Source organism: Megascapheus bottae, unplaced genomic scaffold, assembly GCF_031878675.1.
Source record: "Megascapheus bottae isolate mThoBot1 unplaced genomic scaffold, mThoBot2.hap1 HAP1_SCAFFOLD_106, whole genome shotgun sequence".
Lineage (NCBI taxonomy): Eukaryota > Metazoa > Chordata > Mammalia > Rodentia > Geomyidae > Megascapheus > Megascapheus bottae.
In genome coordinates this window covers 573050-598800 of record NW_028327708.1, presented here as the reverse complement: position 1 = coordinate 598800, position 25751 = coordinate 573050, and the positions used below count along the sequence as shown (strand labels likewise).

The 25751-nt window shown below is 44.1% G+C and overlaps 1 protein-coding gene and 1 long non-coding RNA gene across 9 annotated transcripts; one reads left to right on the top strand and one right to left on the bottom strand.

Annotated features, from left to right (window-relative positions):
* The first annotated feature begins 1046 nt into the window (after window positions 1-1046).
* Window positions 1047-11527, top strand: LOC150039473 (uncharacterized). Its single transcript, XR_016534365.1, has 3 exons — window positions 1047-1118; window positions 3382-3476; window positions 11127-11527. It is a non-coding gene; the product is annotated as an uncharacterized LOC150039473 (long non-coding RNA).
* LOC150039472 (uncharacterized) lies at window positions 8899-25089 on the bottom strand. 8 transcript variants are annotated; one of them, XR_016534361.1, is made up of 6 exons: window positions 25037-25089; window positions 22734-22887; window positions 12014-12095; window positions 11404-11667; window positions 10900-11179; window positions 8899-9411 (listed from the first exon to the last, which is right to left on the bottom strand). XR_016534361.1 is itself a non-coding variant. In XM_090327796.1 (5 exons), the coding sequence occupies exons 2-5, from the start codon at window positions 22793-22795 to the stop codon at window positions 9115-9117; spliced, it is 705 nt and encodes a 234-aa protein (XP_090183922.1). In that variant the 5' UTR covers window positions 22796-22887; window positions 25037-25089; the 3' UTR covers window positions 8899-9114. The 8 variants fall into 8 exon arrangements, 4 of the variants coding, with proteins under 4 accessions (XP_090183922.1, XP_090183923.1, XP_090183924.1 ...); XM_090327796.1 differs by lacking the exon at window positions 10900-11179; XM_090327797.1 differs by lacking the exon at window positions 10900-11179 and having other exon boundaries at window positions 25049-25078.
* Between the last annotated feature and the right edge of the window lie 662 nt (window positions 25090-25751).

The window sequence follows — 25751 nt, the reverse complement described above, 5'->3', positions numbered from 1 at the left end:
GGAGCTAAGGGACAACACCTAGGTCCAGGACTAGCAAAGTAGCTATTCAGAGGCAGAATGAATGAACTCCCACTGAGCTGTGTCCTGTGTTGGGTCTGATGCTAGGATGAGACATACAAAGATACACAATGCATTCATGTCCACTCGATCGTATTACATGTGTTTCAGTTCATAAGTCTGAGAGGCCTCTTAGGAGATTCCCATGTTGGGGACCATCCGTGACAGAACCTGCAGGGAGGACTTCTGCAAATTGTTCATTCTGTCATCTCGTTTAACCACTGTCCTGCCCATCATCCAAGAATCTGAGCCGTTTCTCCTACCATCCTGGGACACCTAGTCTGAAATCCCAAAGGAAGACAAGGCCCTGGAGCTCAACCATGGGCCCCAATCCAGCACCCCACTCCCCACCCCCAGGCCAGGCATCACCACTTCCCAGCCCATCGCCTACAGGAGGAGCAGTTCCTTCAAAGGACATCTGGAGGTCATGTGGCTGCAGTGCCCACTGCGGCTATTGAATTCTGAAGTGGAATGAAAAAGCCATCAACATTGCTTCTCGGTTCATCAGACTGGAAAGCGACGCCCTGCCATTAGAGACTAAAGTCAAAGACTCACGAGGCGCTGAGTTACGCAGTGTGCACGACCATACATACTTGGCAATCTCTCATTTAGGGCTCACTGAAACAGCATTAACTTTCATTTTTCAGGTTATAAGGGGGGGTAGGGAGAGAGAGGGAGAGGGAGGGAGAGAGAGAGAGAGAGAAAGACAGAGACAGAGACAGAGACAGACAGACAGAGAGAGAGAGACAGAGGAGATGTAACTTACCCAAGATCAAACACCATTTAGGATTTTTTTATTCATTAATTGAGTTTAAAACAATGTAGGAGTTACACAAAGCACACACCTGCCGGCTAGTTGAAACTGCTGACTACTAGTGTGAGGCCTTTCTTCTATGCCATGCTAGTGCACCAGTTGCCTCAGATTAAAGCCTTTCTCTCAGATCACTACAATTGCACGTTCTAGAGCCTTGGGCTCTAGAACAAGGAACCCAGGCATCTCGGTTCTGTCTTTCATACGGTGTGGAGTAGCCAACTTAATGGTGGAAACGTACATTCCTTGGGTAAGTACTGTATGCATCAATGCACACACTCATGTCATGTATGTAAGTGTAGACAGAGATGGATGAATAGATCATGACAGGTGAATGGATGGTGTATGCGTTGTGTATGTTTGTACCTAGCTATTTGTAAATACATGTAACAAGTTGAGAAAAGCATCACCAAGCCAATACAGCTTTTTTTCTACCTTAGGAAGGGGAAAAAAAAGTCAAACACTACCAGAAGTTAGAAGACATATACTAATGTTTCTTTTAAATAAGCTTCCAAAAATACAAACAAAACAGATGGCATAATTTAAATATGTATATATATATATATATATCATGTGTAACATCCGTGTACCAATAGCAGTTAATAATCATTAAGCACAAATTCTGTACCCAGGGATTCTTCTCCATGTTTAATTAAGTTTAATTCTCTGCTCGCTACACCCCTGCAGGCACATTCTCCTAACACCACCTTTGAACAGCAGACAGGAAAGGGGCATAGTTTTTAGGCAGCTGCCCTCATCTCACAAAGCACAAATAAATGTCCCACCACCTCTGACCCCCACTCCTCTTCCCCAAACAAGCACTGAGGCCATTTTCTTTTCTGTTTTCTAACAGCATTCTGTGCATAACCAAGCGTGGTTTTAAATGAGAAAAAAAATTATATAGAAAGGTATACAGCATAATAAACCCAACACCTACATATCCACCCTCTGCAATTAAAAGTTAATGTTTATTTACATCCGTTAGGGTGTATTTAACATCTAGAATAACACTCAGTAACACTGGAATTTTCCTCGTTGCCTCTCCCAAGTTCACTCAGGCTTTATAGACAGCTTGCTCTTTATCAGCTGAGCAATCTTCTTATTCATGTGTTTGCTGGAGAGATTACTAAAGCCATGTGTAAATCCCATAAACAACATGCAACAACATATAGAACTGTGGTATAGTTTCATCTATTCCCTGCAGCATTTGTTTATCCTTGACATTATTTTCAAAGACCCATTTGGGCTGGCACATACCCATTCATCCATTATCACAGCTCTATGACACAGAATCATGTTCATGTAAATTTTTGTCAATATAAACTCATTTATTGGTCAGAGTATGGATTAATATATACTAGTATGTAATGTATTGATATATAATGTACTAATATATAGCTAGCATGTTTAATATATTTGTAATATACACTCTTATTATAGTATATTATATTATTAGAAAATATGTTTATAGATTATATTTATTTTTTTTCCCAATCTTGGGGCTTAAACTCAGGGCCTGAGCACTGTCCTTGGGCTTTACTCAAGGCTAGTTTTCTACCACTTCCAGCTTTCCTGTGTATGTGATATGGAAGAATAGAGCCCAGGTCTTTGTGCATTCTAGGCAAGTACTTTACCACTGAGTCAAACTCCCAGCCCCTATATTTATAAATGTATTATATTATATAATTATAACACATTATAAAAACATTTAGAATATGGTATAATTATATTATTAAATATAATATATAGTAGTATAGTATATATAGTATATAAATAGTATAGTGTATATTACTGGATTGTATATGCTGTAATATATACACTAAATATATTATATATAAATGCATGTACTGTGTATAGATTATACTTCTGTAGACAGATTTATAGATTTATATCTGTAGATTAGTAAATACATTAATTGATTAACATATTAATACATAAATCTAGACCCTAATAGATTAATTTGGTTGATTACTACATTTTAAAATTGAAGTTCATATAACATAAAATATACCATTACATCAACTTTGTAGGATATGTTTTTCAAAAGAACTAATTTCAAAGTAAATTGAGGATTCCCTAACTTAAATATGCCAAAACCAGTAAGGGAGACAGCACTCTCCAGACATGCCTGTCCTTTCAAGTTATATTTCCCAAACCACCTAAACTCAAACGGCTCACAGCCACCTCCATTCAGTTTAGGCTTCATTCTGCTGGAGTTGCTAACTGCCCATCTACATTAGCAAACTCAAAGTGGATCCAGCAATCTAGATTGGCTTCTCTGGACAAAGAGCAATCTATCTTCATTTGTCCTTGAACAAAATGCCATACGGTGAAAAGTAACAAACATCTCTCTCTTACATTCAGAGGAGCTGAAAGTCTGGCACCCAGGTTATCCAGCTTGGCTGCCCTCTGGTGAGAGCTCTTTCTGTATGGAGTCCTTGGTGCTTTCTCGTTATCTCTTTCTTCACAGGTAGAGGAAAGGGGAAGTCTAATCTCCCTTTCTCTTTTTACAGGTCACTGATCTGTCAGGAGGGTCCCCACCCTTGTAATTTCATTATCCTGTCATGACTCCAGCAAAGTCTGATCTCTCAACACCACCACACAGTGGGTTAGTGTTTCGATATATTAATAGGTGGTGCAGGGGAGGGAAAGCATTGGGTCTCCCCGAGGCCGAGCCGAGCCTGGGTGTAAATACACGGCCCATTTGTGCAGTGGGTGCAAAATACGGCGATGAGCTAAATGTCCCCACCCAGTGTCCAGATTCTGGCCCTGGTCTCAGGCGCGGGTACAGAGCAGTCAAGCCATGGCTGCCTGCCTCCTGCTCCAGAAGTGAGGCAAACATTTGCTGCTGGGATGGAAAGGCCTGCTTCTCTGTTTTGTCTGTGAAAACTGCCTCTCATAAATAAGAGATCAAACCAGGAACGCATATCAAAGCAGATGCAGCCAGAGCCGGGCTAGCCAGGAAGGAAGACAGAGAATTATAAAATGAGTCTACAGCCCTTGAGCTGAGCATGACAAGGAAGGAAGAAGCAAAATCACCCCAGAACCTGAGGAATGTGCTACCCAGAGACTGTTCCACTACTAACAGGAATGGATCACCCAATTAATTCATCTGTCTAACCACCCAACGTGGAAAACTGCACCTCTTAGGACACAGAGACCCTGGGAATGGATCAGTTGTATAACCAAACCACCTGGCTACCTTCCCACTCAGCCATGTCAGCAATTTAAGTGTTCAGATCAGTAGAGACCGGAGTTGGAATCCCATTTCCATCATTTACACATTAAAATCACTTCTGGGTTAGGAACTTGAGCCCCACCAATCTACTTTCCAGACCTGTAAAACTGGGATAACGGATTGGGTGCTGATGGGCTCGTGCCAGTCCTCCTAGCTACTCAGGAGGCTGAGATCTGAGGATCACAGTTCAAAGCCAGCCCAGAAAGGAATATCCCTGAGATTCACCAATTAACTACTGCCCCCTCTAAAAGACCAAAAGGAGCGCTGTGGCTCAGTTGACATTGATGCTAGCCTTGAGCAAAAAAAGCTCAGGGACAGCACCCAGGCCCTGAGCTCGAGTGGTGGCATGCACTCACAGGCATACCGGTTTCCTCTGAGTCACGAGACACCTGAGTAGTGAGGTTGACCACACTTGAGGGCCCATGGCTTCAGAGATACCTGCCAACATTTCCTATCCCAGGCCTCACAGAGCTGCAGTGAGGAGGAAAAGCTACATGCTGGGAAATGACCCCCTGGCCTACAGGATATGGTGGGCTCCCTTGGCTTTGCCCTAAGACAGAAAAGGCTCACAAGGCCTTCTTCACCCAAAGCCCTCAGGTCCCATCTGGATCTTAGGAGAACTGATAGAAATCCTGAGCATTCATTCCTGTGGAAGAGCTCTTTCTCTCCTGCATCTAAGCGCAAGACAGCTCTAAGCTGACCTTGGAGTCCCTGGAGTCTAGGACAGCTTCAAAACAGTACATAGAAGAAAGCATGCCCGTTAGGGACCCGCCATTCTGGGTTGGAAAACTGGCTCCATCAGTTGGCCACTTGTTCATGTTACTGAACCCCCAGATTCTCATCAGTAATGAAAATGATGATCCATTGTTTTAAAGCAGACTGTCCGAAACATCTAAGTGAGAAATGGGAAAAGTGAATTTCCTGCACTCAACTGGGGAGAATGCTATGCATGATGAACCTACCAACAGTCGTTGTGATAAAACTGTGGATGAACATTTGCTAACTGTGTTGACTGCTGTTGGCGTCCCCTGCACCCCTGACTATCAACCCATTTTATCTTCTAAAGAACCCTGAGAGAAACCGATAGCTCTCATCCCAGCCACTCAGGAGGCTGGGGTCTGAGGATCATGGTTCAAAGCCAGCCCAGGTAGGAAAGTCTGTGAGACTCTTATCTCCAATTAGCCATAATAAGAAAAAAAAAGCCAGAAGAGGAGATGTGGCTCAAGTGCTAGCCTTGAATAAAAAAGCTCAAGGACAGCACCCAAACCGTGAGTTCAAGCCCAGGACACACACACACACAGAGGAGGGGGGGAGAGGGAGGAGAAGGGGGAGGGAGGGGGGGGGAGGGAGAAGGAGGGAGAGGGAGGGAGAGGGAGGGAGAGGGAGCGAGAGAGGGAGAGAGGGAGAGAGGGAGAGAGGGAGAGAGGGAGAGAGGGAGAGAGGGGGAGAGGGAGAGGGAGAGAGGGAGAGAGAGAAGCACAGCAGAGGCAGTGTGATGGTTAGTCTTGAATGGCATCCTGATTGGCTTGGGGGAAACCTAGGAAGTTAGGAAAGGCCACCTTGGGGTGTGTCTGAGTCCTTTCCTGAGAGCAATAACTGAAGGGAAGACCCAATGAAGGGGTAGAAATCTCTCTGAAAGTGAGCAGAATCCTCCCAGGGCCTAATCAGGGTAAGAGGAAAAAGGGAAAGGAAGCCACCTCAAGCAAACTTTCTCCTTCTCCCTCCCTTCTCTTCCTCATCCTCTCAATCCCTCCCCTCTCCTCTTTGGCCACCAGGACATAACTTGCTTTGATCTTTCCTGCACCATTCCTACCAGAATGACCTTAAGCACAGAGCAAATGCCTTTTCTCTTAGGTTGTTTTCTCTGTTGTTTGTCCCAGCAATGAGAACTTAATCAACAGGGAACATGCTTGGGTATCTCTGCTTTGTAGGAAACTGAGGCACAGGGAAGCGGCAAGCCTGTGGGCAAGGGCAAGGGCAAGGTCACAAGATGATAGGAGCCCGCATCAGAATTCAAGAAAGCCATCTAGCCTGGAGCCATGCTTCTTAGTCCCTCTGTTGTTCTTCTTTCACCTGCTCTTCAGCCAGAGGTGGCCTTAGACGTGGCAAAGCCCCACATTAACTCGGGCACGCTGCCACTTTTGTCTTTGCATCACTTGGTTCAAATATTCTGCCCCTGGCAGAACATTTCCCTACCTCACAGGCATCTTGGCAACAATTATAAACTTCTTATTAAATTCTTATTAACTCATTAGAGAATTTAAAAAAAAAAAGCACTGCTCAAATTAACCACATCAACCATTAGTCTTCTCTCAGTTTGTGAATCCCATTTGCTCTCAGGAATAACAAGGAATGAGATCAGATGATAAATGATAGTATTTATGGGCTGTTTGGGTTGCAATTTCTCCCAGTGTGAGGGTTTAAAATCATTGGTCCTGAGCTGATCAGATTAAATCATGTTAGGTATGGCTCAAGCCTTCACATGGCTTCTTCTGAGCATTATTTGTTCTAAGTAAATATTATTTGATAATATGCAGATTCCCAATCCTACAAATAAATTTCCCCAAAGCAGTGTCTTCCATACTTACCGTGACTCTTGGGTTGCAAGAAACATAACTAGAACTGATTTGAACCAAAAGTAAGGAAGGGAAAGATTGATCGTGCTGTGTAAGAGCAGGAAGATGGCTGGGGGCTCAGATATGTAATCTGAGCTACAGAGAGGCTGAGACCTGAGGATCTTGGTTTGAAGCCAGCCCAAGCAGGAAAAGTCTATGAGACTCATCTCCAATTAACTATTCAAAAAGCCACAAGTGGAGCTGTGATTTAAGTGGTAGAATGCCAGCCTTGAGTGAAAAATCTCAGGGACAGTGCCCAGGCCTTGAGTTCAAGCCCTTGTGCCAGCACAGAAGAAAGACAGAAAGAGAGAGGAGAAAGGTGGAAGGGAAGGAAGAGAGGGAGAGGGAGGAAGGGAAGAGAAAACAAAGTGAGGCAAAGAGAGGGAGAAAGAAATCAAGAGAAAAATAGAGGAAGAGAGAGAAATAAAAGGAGACAGAGAGAAAGGCAACAGACAAGAAAATGGCTTAGTAGTTTCTTTAAAAGCATACATTTGCCATGTAACCAGCTTTCCCATGCCCTTGTACTTTTAAGAGAAAGACTATGAAAGTCTATGTCCACAAAAAGATATATAGCCAAATGTACAAGACACTATTACTCATCATTTTCAGTCAGAAATTGAAAGTTGGGGGGGGAGAAACCACCCAACAACAGACAAATGGATCAATCATGAACTACTGGACTATTGATGTGAGGATCAACAGAAACATATCTTCAAATTATTATGCTGAATTAAACAAGCCAGACCAAAACACAGAATACATATTGTAGAGTTCCCTGGACACAAAATACTAGAAAATAAAAATTACTTGTGACGGAAACAGATCGGTGGTTGCCTGGGGTTTAGAGGGCAATGAAGAGAAAGGCCTCAAAGGGGCTCTAGTACACGCTGGGATGCTGTGGATCTATTCACGGTATTGGTGGTGACTCAAGGAACATCCTCTAATGACACACGTGAAAACGTACACAAGCTATTACATCAACCGCATCTCCTTAAAGCTGAAGAACGAAAGAAAATAGTGGGTCACACCACCAACAGCCTTCATTTCAAACAGCAGATAGGATACACGGAAAGACTGTAAACCCCACCCCGCTCATCTCTTTCTCAATTCTCCATGACGGCCTGGGCACCTCTGCAAGGTAACCTTGTCCCAACTACTGCACATGTGAGGACCTTGGGTGCTGGCAACACTAGGAGCTCAACAATCAAGAAGGCCCCCACTCTGCTTTGGTCTGTCTGCACAAGACCACAGATAGACTCTACATGCCTGTGTTTCCCTTCAGGCCACTACTTAGAAATGGGAGGAGGGAGGAGGAAAGGGAGGAGGAGGGAGGAGGAAGAAGGAGGGAAGAGGAAGAAGGAGGAAGAAGGAGGGAGGAGGAGGAAGGAGGGAGGGGGAGGGGGAGGGGAGGGAGGGGGAGAGGAGGAAAGAGGGAGGGGGAGGAAGGAGGGAGGGGGAGGAAAGAGGGAGGGGGAGGGGGGAGGAGGAGGGAGGGGAGGGGGAGGAAGGGGGAGGGGGAGGAGGAGGGAGGGGGAGGAGGAGGGGAGAGGAGGAGGAGGACAAGGACCACGACAACAACAACAAAGAAGGAAGGAGAGATAGGTAGAGGGAGAAGAAAGAGAAGGAAGATGAGAGGGATGGTGGGAGAGAAAGAATTGGCCCTATTTGAGATGTGTATTCACCCCTGTCGTTGGGAGGTAGGTCTAGTTCCAGAAGAAATAGATACCCAAACACAGTCTCAAAAGGGATTCATCGTAAGCCAAAACTATATTGCAATTTTTTTTTATCTCTTCTACTGAGAACGATGAAAGGACTGACGCTGATCAAGATGCATGTGCTCATAAACTGACATGTGGAAGTGAAACTCCTTTGTACAACGAGTGAAAGATTATAATAAAGTTACAATAAAAATATAACGGCTACAAATATGTATTTAAATCACGCAATTTTTTTAGTGTAGGCAAATCAACTGTTGACTGAAATATTAGGTGGTAAATGGCTGACATTAAGTGTGAGCTCTGACACGGCCAATGCTACTAAAAAGTAATTTCTATCTGACGCCGAGTGACTCCAGGTTGTGCCTTTTGCCTCAATCCAAGTGTTTTCTATGAGTTGGGCATGATCTTGCACACCTGTAAGCCCAGAACTTGAGAGGCTGAGGCAGAGAATCTCAAATTCACTGTCTCAAAAGACACAAAAGGACAGCAAGCAAACATTATTTTCTGTACCACACTCTGTTCTCAATTTCTCAAATTCTTGATCTAAATTTAAAACATTTGCCTAGGTCTTGAGTTGAGCTCTCAACACCAAAAAAAATGAAAACAAGAAGAAAACCCTGATAATCATTCCATATTTTTAAAAAATCTATCTTTGTGGCCTTCAAGTCCCTGAGGTCAGCCTTGTACAGAAAACAGCAGAGGAATGGGTAGCAAAAGACTGAAGGTTACCCCAAAACTACTTCCCAGGATGCTCTTTACAGGCAGGGGATGGCATTGCTTTTCAGTTGCCAAAGCACATTTCCAACATACCAGACACTGGTGAGTCACCTCATAGTTCCTGTGGTTTAGGCCCAGCTTACCTGGTCTGCAGCTTGTGGACCCCGTGTCCAGACAGCCGCGTGACTGGAGAAGAGTCTGCTGCTGCAGAGACATCATCCCCTTGATGGCTGGCTGATGGAGTTCACTTTGAGGCTGCATGACGAAGGGAAAGGCCAGAGACGTGAGGTACCCCCAACCCTTCAGCCACTCTTCTTCCATCTAGAAATGCAAGGGCGTTGTCATGTAAAAGGGCAGGGCTTACAGACTGCCTTGCAGCTGTGAAAAAAAAAATCAACATGAGGGCGAAAGGCTTTGAAACCCAGCCATCAAACAGCAACTTCCCTGTTCATGGAGATCTGTAGGAGAGCTCTTTCTTGGGGTGCACCTGTAGAACCTTCGAGTCTAATCTAAAATACCCTGTCAAGAAGAAGCTGAGGAGCAAGCACAGCCCAGGTAGAAGAGAAGAAGCATGCCACCATCAGCGGGCTTCGCAGTGGATCAGAACTCTTTAACCCTTGCACCTGGACTGGGACCAGGTGGGGTTGATTCTACCAAGACTCTGCTTGTAAACAACCCACACCTCTAGTTCCCCTGCCCTGGCCAATCAGATGAAAAAGCCATCACTCCTGGCCAATGGACAGACAGGTCTTTTGGTATGCTCTTGTCTCCAACCTTCAATAAAGCCATTGTTTTTCCTTTCAAAGAGCATGTGGGGCCTGTGACCTTCACATGGTCACGAATTCCATCCTTGCACCCTTCCGTTACTTGAAGCTTCTCTCCCTCCCTCTCTCTTCTTCCTCTCTCTCGCCCCCGTCCTGTTCCCCCTCCATTTTTCTATTTCATTCTCTCTCTACTGAAGTTATCCTGTGTCGTCTCTCCCCTCTGTAGTAAATCTCTCTCTACTTCCTACTATACTCTTTTAAGGACCCCTTGGTTGGCTACATAGGAGCTAGTTTTTGCTTGGAGAGTAACCTTAAGGAATTATCTAATATTCTCCTGTGTGTGTTGTGTTGTGTGTTGAGACTTGAACTCAGGCTTGGGCACTGTCCCTAAGCTTTTTCCTTTTTTTTTTTTTTTGCTCAAGGCTAATGCTCTACCACTTGAGCCACAGATCTACTTTTGGCTTTTTTTTTCAGTAGTTAATTGGAAATAAGAGTGTCAGGTACGGGGCCGGGAGTTTGGCCTACCGGTAGAGTGCTTGCCTAGCATGCATGAAGACCCAGGTTCGATTCCTCAGTAATACATACATAGAAAAAAGCTGGAAGTGGTGCTGTAACTCAAGTGGTAGAGCACTAGCCTTGAGAAAAAGACTAAGGATGGGCCAGGAGTTTGGCCTAGTGGTTAAAGTGCTTGCCTAGCATGCATGAAGACCCGGGTTCAGTTCCTCGGTACCACATATAGAAAAAAGCCGAAGTGGTGCTGAGGCTCAAGTGGTAGAGCTCTAGCCTTGAGAAAGTCCAAGGACAGTGCTCAGGCCCTGAGCTCAAGCCCAGGACTGGCAAAAAAAAAGAGAAAAAGACTAAGGACAGTGCTCAGGCCCTGAGTTCAAGCCCCATGACTGGCAAAAAAAAAAGTCTCAGGTACTTCCTGCCCAGGATGGTTTTGAACCATAAGCTACCTGCTGAATTACAGAATGCATACCTGTCCAACGGGCCCGTTAGACTACCTTCTTTCTACATCAGAAAGAAATGTCCCACAAACATCCTTGGAATGGAAGTGATGGTTTCTGGGTCCATCTTGAGTCTTGGTACAGGACACCAGTAAAGAGAGGAAAATAGGAAAAGACTCTTGTTCCACATCACTGAACCTAAATAGAGTTCATGCTGTAGGGACATTAAAATTCTTGTCCTTTTCTTTTCCCCCTCAAGCCTTTTATGACTTCTGATTTCCCATCTGAGCGAGATGATGAAGAAGAAGCCTCCTATAAAGACAAGAGCGGGCAGAGACAAAGCAAGCCCTGAAACTTCTGGGATACACATAAATGCCGGGTGCCTAAGGATGTTTAAATTTCAGACAACCAACGATTCTTTTTTTTTTTCTTTGAGGGCAAGTAGGATCTAAATATTGCATGAAACAGACTTCTTTTGGCAAAATGATTCACAGTCTATCTACAGTTCAGATCTAACCGGGTATCTTGCACCTTACCTGACATCTCTGCTCTTTTCCTCCATTCGCACCCAGCTGCCAGGTGTGCCAGGGTCTAGACAGCATCTCAGCTGATGCTGACTCGACTGCAGAGACCATGCCCCGAACCACAGGCCAGACCACGGTGGTTCCGTTGACACTGCGTCCTGACACGCAATCACCTTGGGTTGTCCATTTCTCAGTGTGTGAAGAGCAGGCATCGAGGGGAACCATCAACCAGCAATCCACCTCATAGACATTGTAGCCCTCCTCTTCCTGGGGACCCTGGAGAAAGCAGTGATCTGAATGAGTTCTGAGCAGACTCCCACAGGGGACAGGGACCTGCTTGGATGGTAGAAGGCAACCCTAGGGTCCTTATGAGAATACTAATGTCCTCAGACCCCTGCCAAATGCAATCACATGGTGGAGGGTGGGGGACAGGGGCTGGGTGTCTGGCTGGCCTCAACACCTGTGCGGAAATAGCAGCAATTCTTCAGGACCTGGAATCCAACTGGAGAGTATGATGAGAGATTGCCTTCAGCAATATAGTGGATTCTAAGACACTGGACCAGCAGCGACATCTCCGGCTACTTGATTCCCCAAGCATGGCCTTGCTTCCTCTGTTCCTCACCTTTAGATTTCTTTTCTGCCTAATGCCATCAGCCACCTTTTCTGTCGTCTCTTGTGCCACAGAAACTCCGGCTGCTACACTTCTGCAGGGAAAGAATGAATTAAATTATATTACATTGGAGTTTTAGAGAACTTTTGTTTTGTCACAAGTCTAGTTTTGTTGGTTTTTTTTGTGTGTGTGTGTGTGTTGTTGTTGTTTTTAAAATGAAGTCTAGAGAAACATTACCAACCCACATAAGTTTCTTGTTCTCCAGAGCTGACGACACAGATAATGAAGCCTAATGTTGATAATGATTGTTCTAGACAAAAGATAGCAGGGAGGATGAAGGGAGGGAGGAAGAGAGAGAGAGAGAGAAAGAGAGAGAGAATCATAATATTTTTAAAAAGTATGTCATGGGTTGCATTCATTTGGACACAAATAAGAAACCAGGCAGATACCAGGAGACCAGACTGAGTATTTTAAGTTTGTCATGCTTGAATAATGGATTATTGTGTGCAGGCCGATGATGGATTAATTCCACCAATCCCAACACTCTCCCCACCACCACCAGAAAAAAAATCATGCACTTTTCCCCTGCTGCCAAATACACAAAGAAAGCAGGACACCAGAATGAAATCTGTGCCGTAGGGAAGGAGTCCATTTCCTTCTCCTCTTGGGACTTCTCAGCAGGTAAATATTGATTACATTTTCCCAGTACCTCGAGCCATTATTTCTGATATGGCCACCTGCTCCCAGATATGAATTCCACATACCCACCCTCTGCCCCTCCCCCAAGGTCTCCATAAGGATAGCACATCAACTGAGGAGAAAATTCTTTTTTTCTCCTGAAGAAGCTTGGCAAGAAAGACCTCTAATTAGGAGCATTTAATCCCTGTCTCTAATACTTGTTTCCTCAGAAAATGACAACACGTGTCCACCCCGCAGATCGTTCTTCACCTCACACCACACCTGACGTTTGACAAGACAGGGACACCAGGCGAGGCCCAGAAGGTAGGACCAGGCTGGAAGACAACAGTGTCAGAGGCCTGGCACTTTTTGGTTCTCAGATGAATTATTGATGTCGCCTCAGGGATTTGTGGAGCGGCAGCGGTGGCAGGGGTGAGGAGACGGCTGGTGGTTTGTCCTGGAATTGGCACAAGGGCTGGTAATTAAGCCTGCTGACACTTCCAGGGTACCAATACTACTGCCAGCTGGCTGTCGAGTGCCCACCGTCTGATCCTGCCATCCACAGGAATACATTGTGGGCAAGATTTATGCACGGCCATCTGTGGACGTCTGTCTCCTGACACTAGCTCTGTGGTCATGAGGGGGTGGGAGTGTTGGCTGTGTATGGCCTCAGCGAACCCTCCAGCTGCTGAGTCTAAGTGCTAGCCCAGCTTCCAAGAGCATGTAGTAAAATTCCACTGCAGAAGGCAGGCCATGGAAGGAATGGTTCTGCTCTAGGTTGGGTTCCACTCAGCACCATAGAGCCAGCACCCTAGAATTACTCCACACCTGCAAGGCTGCATTTATCCACTAGCTCCATCTGCTGCTGGGTGACTTCCAGGGACGTTCACTCTGGACGCTGCCAGCTCGTCCTTCACCCTGAGCATCTGCCTGCAGGACAGAAGAGCCCTCAAGAAGACAGCTGCCTAGTGGTAGAGTGCTTGCCTAGCATGCATGAAGCCCTGGGTTTGATTCCACATACATAGAAAAGGCCAGAAATGGTGCTATGACTCAAGTGGTAGAGCATTAGCCTTGAGAAAGCTCAAGGACAATGCCCAGGCCCAGGACTGGCCAAAAAAAAAGAAAACTAAAAAAGGAACCAATAGCCAACACTAGGTGACTGTGATTAGTTAAGCATGCTCTATGCATCCATCCAATGAAATACAACTCAGTCAAGAAGACTGAGTATATATGTGCAAGCATTGAAGAAAAGTTATTGATTTGAAAAAATAGATCACAAAGTTGTATATTCCATACTATGATTATGTCCAGTGGGGTTTCAAATATATTGAGGGGGATGCTATTCCTGTGTCATTTCATTTTCTCACCTCTAATTTTATAAAAGGTTCAATTCTGGGGTTTAAGAAACTCAATAACACAATGAATTCTCTTTTCAGTACCATGAATTACCTTTTCACTTGGATTGCAAGAAAGACACTCATATAACTGAGATTGACCTCAGGAGAGCAGAGAGAAAGGGAGAATTGATGACTGGTTTTTCCTCCCCTGCCCTTGCCTATTTGTTTACTTTGTTATTTGTTTCTTTATTTAGAACCAGGGTTTAAACTCAGGGCCTTGGACTCACTTCACTTGCTTGTTTGACTGACACTCCAACTCAAGCTAAGCCTCCAGCCTGACTTCTTCCTGAATATTTTGAAGATGGAGTCTCACGGGCTTTTTAGTCTGGATTGGGCTCATAACACAATCCTCTGAGTTCAGCCTCCTGAGTAAGCGCGAGCTGCCAGTAGCCAACTGGTTCTTTCTTTGCACTGTTTCTCCCCTCTGACCTTGGCTTTTTTTGTTTGGATGGACCCCTCCATCTTGCCACCCTCCACCACGCTCACCCCCAATTCTGTGTAATTTCCAATTTCATTCAGAAAGGAAAGCCAGGATGTCAAACTTCAAACTAAGAGGTGCTCTATGTTTCACACTCATTGATAATCTTTCCCAGTGTACAGTTCATTTGAGGCACCCCAATTCCTTTCCTCTGGTCTGCTGTCAGCTCTGTCCTGAAGAGTTAACGCTCTTTTTGAAATAGAGTCCAAGATAGTTGGGCCCAAAAGAAGATAAGCATATGTTTGTGCAAGCTGGAAAATTGTCCTATATGGAACAGAGTCAAAATAAATCAATAAAAGCAGTTTCGGGCAGGCACGACAGAGAAAAAAACTGTTAATTACTAGTATTACCATTGATAGCTATTCATTTGAGACTTTTGTTCAGTAAAGGCAATTGTTTGCTCCTGTTATATAACCAAAATCAAGAGAATTTACAAAGAACGAGAGAGGGGGAAAAAATCTTCTCAGCTGAAACTCAGACAAAAGGCTTGAAGGGAAAATGAGACAAGCGATATTTTCTGGGGATTTACTGAGACAAATCAGCTCAGAAAAGACACAAACCTGTTCGTTTCATCCCAACACCATCCATTCTCGTCTGGTTTTATTCCTTGCATATAAATTTCAAGTTTGAAAGGACCCAGATATAGAACCTTTTAAGATACTTCTCCACATTGAAAAGATTTCCTCCTTCTCAAAAGGGATTTTTGTTCTTAGCCGAATCCTTTGAAAAAAATTATATATATATATATACATATATATAATTACACATACACATACACAGCCAAATCCTGAAGATCTCTGTAGTCCCAAAGACCTGAGTTCAATATCTATTTCTACTCCAACAAGGCTCCATGACAGTTGACAGTTTGCAAAGGGTTGTCTGAACATCTCTGCTCCTGTGTAAAGTGAAGATAATACCCACCCACAGAACCATGCCCATCTAATCCTGCTTGAGGCCCTCCAGCTCTCAGCGTCCAGTCAGAGACAGGAAGTGACTTGAGCATGTCAAACAGAACTATAATGTAGGGGAACTGTTACATAAATAATAAAAGACCTAAGCCCCGAACAGAACCATGAGGCAACTCCGTGTTGGTGAAATAGCTCTGCAAGTCTAGTTAGAGGTTGTAAAGATTCCATGGGAAAGCATAGCAATTCTTTTTTTTTGCATTTTTTATTGTAATTAGTAAAAGGGTTACATGATATTTGCCAGATAGAAGGTGCATTAATTCACGTACATTGATACCCTTTCACATGTCTTGGTACCCATTTCCCTACCCCCCACCTGTCTTGGTTTTCCCCCCTTCCCTATCAAATAACCAAATACAAATAAATTCAATATATCAGATAACAAAGTGAGATACTATAACAATATGAGATAACCAAGGGACAGCAAAGGAGATGAGAGACAACATAGTACATTAAGGACAACAATTATTCGTTATATGGCTTTTGTTTCAATATCCTGGAGGTCCTTTCAATTAGCTTCATACTATATGGCCTTATGTATCAAGGTTTTGCTCTATTGCAAATCTGAAAGCATAGTAATTCTAAATAAAGACTGGGGATGTCACTCCAGTAGAGTGTTTGCATAACAACTGCAGGGTCCTGAGTTCAAGCCCCAAACTCAATTTTGAGTTCAATTTTGCTGGTTCTGGGGCTTGAACTCAGGGCCTGGGCTCTGTCCCTGAGCCTCTTTGTGCTCAAGGATAGTGCTCTACCACTTGAGCCACAGCACCACTCCCTCGAGGGATATTCTTATATAGTTTCAGCACCCAGAAGAGCCATAGAGCTTTTCCTTCTAGAAACCAGAAAGACAGTGGGGTCATATTGGCCATCTTTGATCACATGACCTCCCTGGACCAATCCCATAGATGCAGAGAAATGGACTGGATTGGTATATCTATCTGCCTGTGGATCAGATTGATCTCTATCCAAACCACCTGGACTAAAATAATAGTAATAATAACAACAGCAGCAACTATCACCATCATCAAAGTAGTATTAACCGAAAGGGAAGGAAAGAGATCCTAAGAGGTAAACTAAGAGGTGTCAACCTTCACCAAGACAAAAAACAAGTAACTCTTTTTGATCATAATTTACTTGAATATTTAATATTTTACTACTTTTCAGAGAATAGTATCTCTAGTGCACAAATGAGAATAGCAAAGTTGCAAGAGTTTAAGGAAGTTACCCAAGGTCCCAGAGTTGGAAAATGGTTGTGCTTAGGCTTGAACCCACCACATGTCTCTACTATTAAAACTCATGTCTCTTCTTCTACACCATGCTGGTATCTTACTGAGTAGCAAGCATGGAGCATGAAATAATCCAAAGTGATTGCTTGGGGGCCAGTGAATGTCTTAATCTTCACTGTTAAATACTAAAATCTGCATGTGCACGTGTGCTCATTTCCTGGGGTCATAAATTGAATATTCACTCCCTTCCATTTCCCATTAAAACATAGCATGAATTAAAGGGTTTCATTTTCATCACTCAAATAGAGACCTTAAGCCCCATGCTGGAGGCTTACCCCTGTAATCCTAGCTACTCAGGAAGCTGAGATATGAGGATCATGGTTCAAAGCCAGCCTGAGATATGAGGATCATGGTCTGGAAAGTCCATGAAGCTCTTATCTCCAATTAACCAACAAAAACCTGGAAGTGGAGCTGTGACTCAAGTGGTAGAATGCTAGCCTTCAACAATTTAAAAAAAAAAAGCAGCTCAGGAACAGTGCCCAGGCCCTGAGTTCAAGGCCCAGTACTGGCACAAATAATAATAAAATAATAATAATAATAATAATAATAATAATAATAATAATAGTTTATCCTTTACCAATTGATGGATCTCACACATACTTAGAACTCCAACTACCTGGTCCTCACCCCAATGAAGTTACAGGGTTTGCTCTAAGAGTGTAAAACTTGAGTCATGGCATCTCTGGTCATAAAAGAAATGCAAATCAAAACAACTTTAAGATTCCACCTCACTCCATTTAGAATGGCTAGGAACAAGAAATCTAATAATAACAGATGCTGGAGGGGAGGTGGACAGGAGGGATCACTACTACACTGTTGGTGGGAGTGCAAACTTGTTCAACCTCTATGGAAAGCAGTATGGCAGTTCCTCAAAAGACTAAATATAGAGCTCCCCTATGACCCAGCAATTCCACTACTTGGCATTTACCAATCGTCCAGAAACAAGGACCTACTAAATCCACTAGCACAACAATGTTCATTGCAGCACTATTCACCATAGCAAAGATATGGAACCAACCCAGATGTCCCTCAGTTGATGAGTGGATCAACAAGATGTGGTATTTATACACAATGGAATTCTATGGTGCTCTCAGAAAGAATGACATCACCCATTTGTAAGGAAATGGAAAGACTTAGAAAAAAATCATATTAAGTGAAGGAAGCCAGACTCAAAGGAACATAGGCTCAATGGTTTCCCTCATTTACAATAATCAGTAGAAACCTTGGGCTCTCCTAGGAGAGGTTCACAATAGAGCAAAACCTAGATACATAAGGCCATACAGTATGATGCTAAATGAAAGGATCTCTAGGATATAGAAACAGAAGCCATATAATGAGTGATTGTTGTCCTTTTGCTGTCCCTTTATCTCATATTGTTACAATATTTCACCTTGTTATCTGATATATTTTATATACGCTTAATTGAAATAGGAGAGGGAAGGGGGAAAATCAAGATGTATGGGGAGAGGGGGAGGGAAATGGGAACCATGACATGAGAAAGGGTATCAACATTTATGAAGTAATGTACCTTCTATCTGATGAATATAATGTAACCCTTCTATTAATTACAATAAAAATATATGAAAAAAATTGAGTCATGGCCAGGCTTCCTCCAGGTCCTTCAGAAGTGAAACTCCAGTTGTTCAGGTCTATCACCTTTCTTGAGTACATTTCCCCTCAGTCATTTACTGTGATCCGATACCCCAAGGACCCTTGTTCAGAAATGGCAGGGCGCTGTCACTGCCAACTGCAGGGAGAGCTCCTTCCTATAGCTGTTACAGGCCCCCTTGTCTCCTTCCTGCATCTGCACTTGGGACCACAAGAGGCAACGTGCACAATGGCAATCTCTTAATAGGATTATATCTTTTTCTGCACATCCCATCTCTAGGGATTATTGTCATTTGTCTCCTGCAAATGACAATCCAGCTTCTCCGGGCTCCCTGGTTGCTGGGGGAGAAATGTTACCGCACAGCTTGTGTCGGATGATGTTTTATAATCATAGCAGAAATCCAATATTAATAGAACTGTCTGGGTAAAAAGGTGCGTGCGCTGTTTGTGGAGCCACACGGGTATCCCTGATGTCTGGAAACACCCCTCCCCCGCGATTTCTTTACTCTGGCATTTCTCCTGTAGACATAAAATTTTAAATCAAGTTGGACCACAGGCACATATGGGACTATTATGAGGACATCCTGCTTACTCTCCCACAGTCCGACAGACACTTTGCACTGCCAACCCTTCATAATGCTCAATGGTGTTTACCATTTTTCCTAAGATACCCTTCTTTTTAATCCCTGCTTGTCCAAACACATCCTCCTCCGATTGCCTTCCGAGAGCACCTCACTCCGCAATGGTGTTTGACTTCCTGGTGGCAATGAGTCTCCAACTCCTTTGTGACCATTGCCTGTATTTTTCGCCTGAACCTCTTTTAACCGCTCACAATTATGGGGGCAGTGGGAGTCAAGGTCCTGGCCCTTGATCTAAACTTCATCCTAACTTAGAAAAGAATGGGGGCTGAGAAGGATGAAAATGTTCCCCTCTCTCTATTAGTCCCCTCAAGCACCCCTCACCCCCAACCACCCAGCTGGGGGGACTATGACACTCCTCCCAAAAGAGTGGCCCACACAGCCACGGTTATAGCAAGAGCTCTTGAGAGTAGTAGTGGGGCTGGCCCACAGATCTCACACTAAGAGAATGGGGTTTGTTGTTCTGTTTCCCTGAAAAGAAAGAGAGGGTCAGAGAGGTTACTGGTTTGCCCAAGGTCACTGAAAGGGAAAACCACCATTAGAAATCCTAGCTTGTCTAAACCCAGCAGCATCTCAGGGATATGATTCGTACAGAGCCTCTGATGGTGGGTGGAGGGGTCCGTTACAAAAATCTCTTTTCCAATTTGACACAAGATGTCCAAGAGAAAGCCTTCCTTCACAGAGTTAAAAAAAAATCAATGATGTGAGCCCATCCTGGAGTCCCAGCTGGGCTTGAGATCTCAGCACTGCCCTTCTTACTCCATGTCTCCTGACCCCAGTGAACAATTTGGAACCAAGTTACAATTTCCTTTTCATTCTCATTAAGCAGAATACTCCTCTTTAACAACCCTCCCTAAACCACCCCCCATCTACAACCCTCCCTGAGCTTTGCTTGACTATAAAGCGCTCTATTTCTCTGTGATCTTTATGTCCTTAGAAATTACAACATGCTGGCATAGGTATTTAATTATTGAAAGGAGATGTGCCTTGTAAAATATTGTACCTGCAGGTTTGCTCATGCAAAGTAAGGATGGATCCCACTTGGCCAGACAAAACCTTTGCTATGCTAGAGCTTTGTTCTGGAATAAATCTTGGTTTGTGAAATATGCATCCTATAAGAGCACTTCTGGGTTCTGCCTAGAACTGGCCAAACTAAAACACCTTTCCCTTTTTTAAATGAAACTAAACCTTGCTTTTACATAATACTGAGCTGACCCCCTCCTAGGCTGGGAATTTAAAGAACACTTTTAGGGGTAGGGAAAAAAAAACAGATGTCAGATGATCCATCACAGAGTTTCTTTTCCAAGGCTGGAAAGAGCTCCACCACCACACTAAGGATAAAAGACAACAGATAAACGTCAAAGTTTGAACTCTGCTCAAAGACATACAAAAGCTTAGGTTGCAGGGAAAGCTCTCTGTGCTGTCCAATATGATAGACATGCTGGTACCATCCAATATTATTGGTTTTGACTTCTAATCCATGGATTTGACTTCAGATGTGTCTGGAATATCCGAAGCAGTGGAATTTCAATTTTACATCATAATGTAATCCATTTAGATTTAGTTGCATGGAGCATCATGTAATCCAGGCTTATCCTATTGGACAGTGAATGCAATTACTGATCAATATTCCTAAAGAACATAGAAGTAAACATGCTCAAAAATATTTGCCAGTGGAATCTGGTAATTTAGAAGAAGGATGAAAGAGCATGATTGAATCAGATTTGTCCTGGGGAATTCAAGGTTGGTTTAGCAGAAGAAGGAAGGGAAGGGAAGGGGAAGGGAGGGGAGGGAAGGAGAGGGGGAGAGAGAGGAGAGGGGAGGGGGAGGGAAGGGGAGGGGAGGGGAAGGAAGAGGAGAAAGAAAGAAAAAATAAAAAAAGAAAGAGGGAAGGAGGGAGGGAGGGGAAAGGAAAGGAAAGGAAATCAATGTCAGCGATTTAGTGGCACAAATTCATGGAATCCCAGTACTCACAAAGAGGAAGCAGGAGGATCACAAATTCAAGGTCAGACTGGGATATAGACCGAGAACCTGGCTCAAAGAAAAAAAATCAGGTATGGTAGCGCATACATGTAATCCCAGCTGTGTAGGAGGATTCAAATTAAAACCCTATCTGAAAAGTAATCAACCCCAAAAGAGGGCTGGGGGCATTGCTTAAGCAGAAGAGTGCTTGCTGAGTAGACATGAGGCCCTGAGTTCAAATTCCAGCAAAAAAGGAGAGAGAATACTTACCTGACTTGAAAAGTAACCTCGTATGTGGTAAGAGTTCTATTAATACTAATTAGAATCAGCTCTATTAACCTTAGCTCATGAATATATTGCTATACTATGTCATTAATGTTATTAATATATCATTCATAGTATATTAATAGGAATACACTCATACTAACTTATTCCTGTTAAATACTGTTTAGGATTTCACTGTTCCCTTTTCTTAGGCTGTGAGTGTTACACCTCCCTGAGATTTTTTTTTGTGTAACAAGAGGCTCCCCTGACACTGAGCCTCATGTGTTCTGAGAGTCCGGGGATCCCCAGATCTGGGCCCCCCGCCATGCCCCACATGGGCTGGCTTCTCCAACACATGCAGCTGCTCTGTTGGCTGACCCAATCCAGGCCAGTGACTCTGCTTCTCTCCTGCTTGCCTCAGCAGTTTTGCTTCCCAGCCGTCCACACTCCCAATGGCTCCAATACGTCCAAAGATGAGCACTTCCAAACCCTGAATTATTTACATCTGAGAGGCTCCATGGGTCCTTTCTCCCTCCAATTCTGCCAGCCCCTCCCCCCTTCCAATGAATCATAGCAAATTTGAATCTTGGCCATACACACACAAAGTGAAGTTTTGTTTTTTACTTAGAAGGTTCCTCTGGTACACCCAGGAGAAAAAGGGCAGAAAAAGATGGAGGTGGACAGTGGCTTGCAAAGGAAAAGGGAAAGAAAAGCAAACAACAACAATAACAATAAAGCAACTCTTGCTGAATCAGTAACTAGCAGTAATAGATTTTTTTTAAAAATTCACTTCCAGGCTCAGTTGGGGAAAACAAGATACATTTCCTTGCAATAATTTAAAGAGTGGAATGTTTCATTCCCAGAGAAACTACAGCTGTTTTGACCTATTCCTGGCTTTAGGTTGGACTATTATTTGCGTTCTCTGAATTATTATTGTTGTTATTTCTTTTCCTTTTTTAACATGGTAGCATTTAGGAATGGAGCCAAGTTATAGCCTGATTAAAGTCTTTCACTCTGAATTAAAGGTTTTGAATCCAGCCTTAGGCTTCAGCCTCAGATTTTTGTTGCTGTAGCTGCTGTTTTCCATCCACACCTCCCCATCTCCAGGGGAGAAGAATAGAACTAGAAATCAGTCCGCTGCAGGCACACCCCTCTGAGGTTACACCAATTGGTTCCAAGGAGGGTGCCACTGCTGTTTTGGATGTTATAAGGCCACTGTGGCTGCAACCAGGCCAGTAAGGGGACAAAGGACATCTCCCTGAGGGAAAGGCCAAGGGAAGAGAAGGACCCTTCCCAAGCATTCTCATGTTCTAGAAAAGTCACTCTCCTTGCAATTCCTTTTTTCATCTCAAGAGTTCTGATAACTCACACCTGTAATCTCAGCTACTCAGAAGTCTAAGATCTAAGGATGGCGGTTCAAAGCCAGTCCTGGCAGAAAAGTCCCTGAGACTCTTACCTCCAATAAACTATCAAAAAGCCAGAAGTTAGGGGTGTGGCAAGTGGTAGAGCACCAGCCATGCAGCTGGGGATAGCAGGCAGGAATATGAGTGTGAGGCCTTGAGTTCAAGCACCGGTAGTGACAAGTTCATTCATCAATTCACTTCAGTCACCTGTAACATGAGATCATAAGAGCACCTAGGTCAAAGTGTTGGGTCTGAGATATTTACAGATGCACTGATCAGTAATCAATCAATGCTGGCTGGTGTGTACTGCTCCTCTTTAAGGTGCTTTCTCTACCTGATCATCTAGCATGTCATCTTCCCATGTCTGCCAAGATCGCACTTGCCGATAATGGAAAAAGCACAAACCATACACGTGTGTGCGTACAGGCTTGCACACACACACACACACACACACACACACACACACACACACACACACCACTTGTCTGTCGAAATAGGCTCTTTTCTGCCCAGGAGGGCCTTAGACTGCCATCTTCCCAATCATTGCCTGCTGAGCAGCAGAAATTATAGATGTCAGCCACCAAGGCCTGGCTGATAGAAAGATCTCTCTAGAAGACAGCTCAGTGGGCCCTTGGACCATAATCCTCCTCTGTCTATGCTTCAACATGGAGCTGGGATTTCAGGTGTGCACTACTGTTGGTTTGTTGGTTGAAATGGGGATAGGGGGAAACTCGAGCCCTGTGCAATGTCAGAGCCCACGTCCCATGTCTGTTACTTGCCTGTTGAAGGGAGGGAGGGAAAGCGGGCAATCTATCCCTACTGGGTGAAGGCTGAGAGAAGAGAAGGGGGGAGGTAAGATGGTAAGGGCTGGGAGTTTGGCCTAGTGGTAGAGTGCTTGCCTGGCATGCACAAAGACCTGGGTTCGATTCCTCAGTACCACATACACAGAAACGGTGCTGTGGCTCAAGTGGTAGAGCACTAGCCTTGAGAAAGCCCAAGGACAGCGCTCAGGCCCTGAGTTCAAGCCTCATGCCTCCGGACTGGCAAAAAAAATTTTTTTTTAAAAAAAAGGTAATCAATGCCCTTTTTGGCCACAGGCTGCTGGGTACCAGGCCATGGAGAAAAAGACAGAAGAATGTGAAAGAGCAGAAGGAGAAATGAAGCAGTCATGGACCCCGCTGCCAGGAAAGCCTGCACTGTTCTGGCTGCTGCCAGTGCCAACAGGAATGGCAGGCAGCCTGGAGCTCTTGACAGAGGATGGGGAGGAAAGCCAGGAGCGAGAGTCAGCCGGAGGGAGATGCTGGAGGGGCTTCCCCAACTGAGCAGGTGCCTGGGGAAGGAAGACCCTACCCAAGAACAGCCTTGGGAGCCACAAACAATCCCCCTCCCCAACCTGTGCCCTGGACCTCCTACTCTCCCAGATCTCAAAGCAGCTAGCCCCAGCTCTCCTTCAGCCAGGCCAGCTGCCCGGCAGGCAAGCAGATGGTGACATCTTCACTAGAGCCAAAATCACCTTTCCAGGAAAATGTCTCAACCTTCTCTGGAGGACACAGAAAGGAGCATGCACCATGGAGAATTTCAAACTTTCTCAAGAAGCTACAGCTTCTTAAAAGTATTTGAGTGAAACAAAAATGTATTTTGACTATAGATTGTTCAGTGCCTCCGATTTAAAAAGAAAAGAAAGGTTGTTGAAAGTTGCCTATAATCTCAACCACCTGGGAGGCAGAGGTAGGAAGATGACAGTTCAAGGCTGAACTGGGAGAAAATACAAGACCTATCTGAAAACCAAACTAAAAGCCAAGGGACTGGGAACAGGGCTCAAGTAATAGAGCACCTACCTAGAAAGCACAAGGCCCTGAATTTAATCCCAGTACAAAAAAATAAATAATAATAATAATAATAATAATAATAATAATAATAATAATAATAATAATAAAACAGGTGCTGGTGGCTCATACCTGCATTCCTAGCTACTCAAGAAGCTGAGATCTGAGGATCAAGGTTCAAAGCCAGTAGGGGCAGAAAAGTCTATGAAACTCTTATCTCCAATTAACCACCTAAAAACCAGAAGTGGCACTGTGGCTCAGAATGGCAGTGTGCTAGCCTGAAAAGAAAAAGAGCTCAAGGACAGTGCCCAGGACCAGACTTCAAGTCCCATGACCAACAGAAAATTAATTAACTAACTAACTAACAGTCAGGTAGTTTCCAGAACTTTAGCTCCTTACTCCCCAACCCTGTCATCCCTTGTGAGCAGCTAGTCATGGACTAAAAATCACTGAATTAAACTATTCTATCTGTCTCTGTCTCATCCCCTCCCTCTCAAATCTCAACATCTGGCTCCCAGATGTATGCTTACCACTGCACTTACTGCTTGCATAACAGACAGGTTCCATTATCAATGCTAATCTGTTTACCTAATTCTAGAACTCTGAGGGGCTGTGCTGGGAAATATTGCACGCTCCATTCCACATCAAGTAGGGACATGTTCGGTGAGTGATTAGCAATGTCTGCATGGAAACAGGAAGCTGGATGCATGGGTCCAGTACTCACACAGAGGGCCGCATCTTCATCACTCTGCTTCTGGACAATGTTTGACTCTAAAAAGCTCCCTTCTGACTGGAGAAAACATTTATGCTGACTATGAGACACAAATGAATGATTGAAGGCCTCCAGAGGAAAGGATTTTGAAGCAAACAAGGAATTTCTCTAGCATCTCTATCCTCAAAACTCATATGACTCCCCTGTTAGACTTCATGTCTGCATGTACTGTTGTCAAAACTACTTTTTCCTACTTCACAAGAATGAGAAGATGGGTCCCCTGGACCTCGTCACTCCTAAACTGGCCCCATCCTGTCCACTGCAGATAAGCATCAACTTGCAAATCCTAGCCTGATAGAACTATCCTAAGATGTGTAGACCTCACTGGTCAGGGACTCAAATCTCAGCTGACCAAGTGGATGGCCTTGGGGGGAAAAATTATTTGCCCTATGCATGAGAAAAAGGAAAGAATTCGGAGCTCATGTAAGAATTAAGGAAATTACAGTTGTTCTGCTCCTAAAATCTACAGGATA

Bases quoted from the DNA above. Each gene is read 5' to 3' on its own strand.
- LOC150039472 (XM_090327796.1), bottom strand. From the start codon at position 22,795: ATGGCTGGTGCTCTACCACTTGCCACACCCCTAACTTCTGGCTTTTTG. The intron at 11,668-12,013 runs GTGAGGAACAGA...TGCTTTCTCCAG, and splicing joins GGCAGAAAAGAAATCTAAAG to GGTCCCCAGGAAGAGGAGGG. The intron at 9,412-11,403 runs GTAAGGTGCAAG...TTCGTCATGCAG, and splicing joins GAAAAGAGCAGAGATGTCAG to CCTCAAAGTGAACTCCATCA.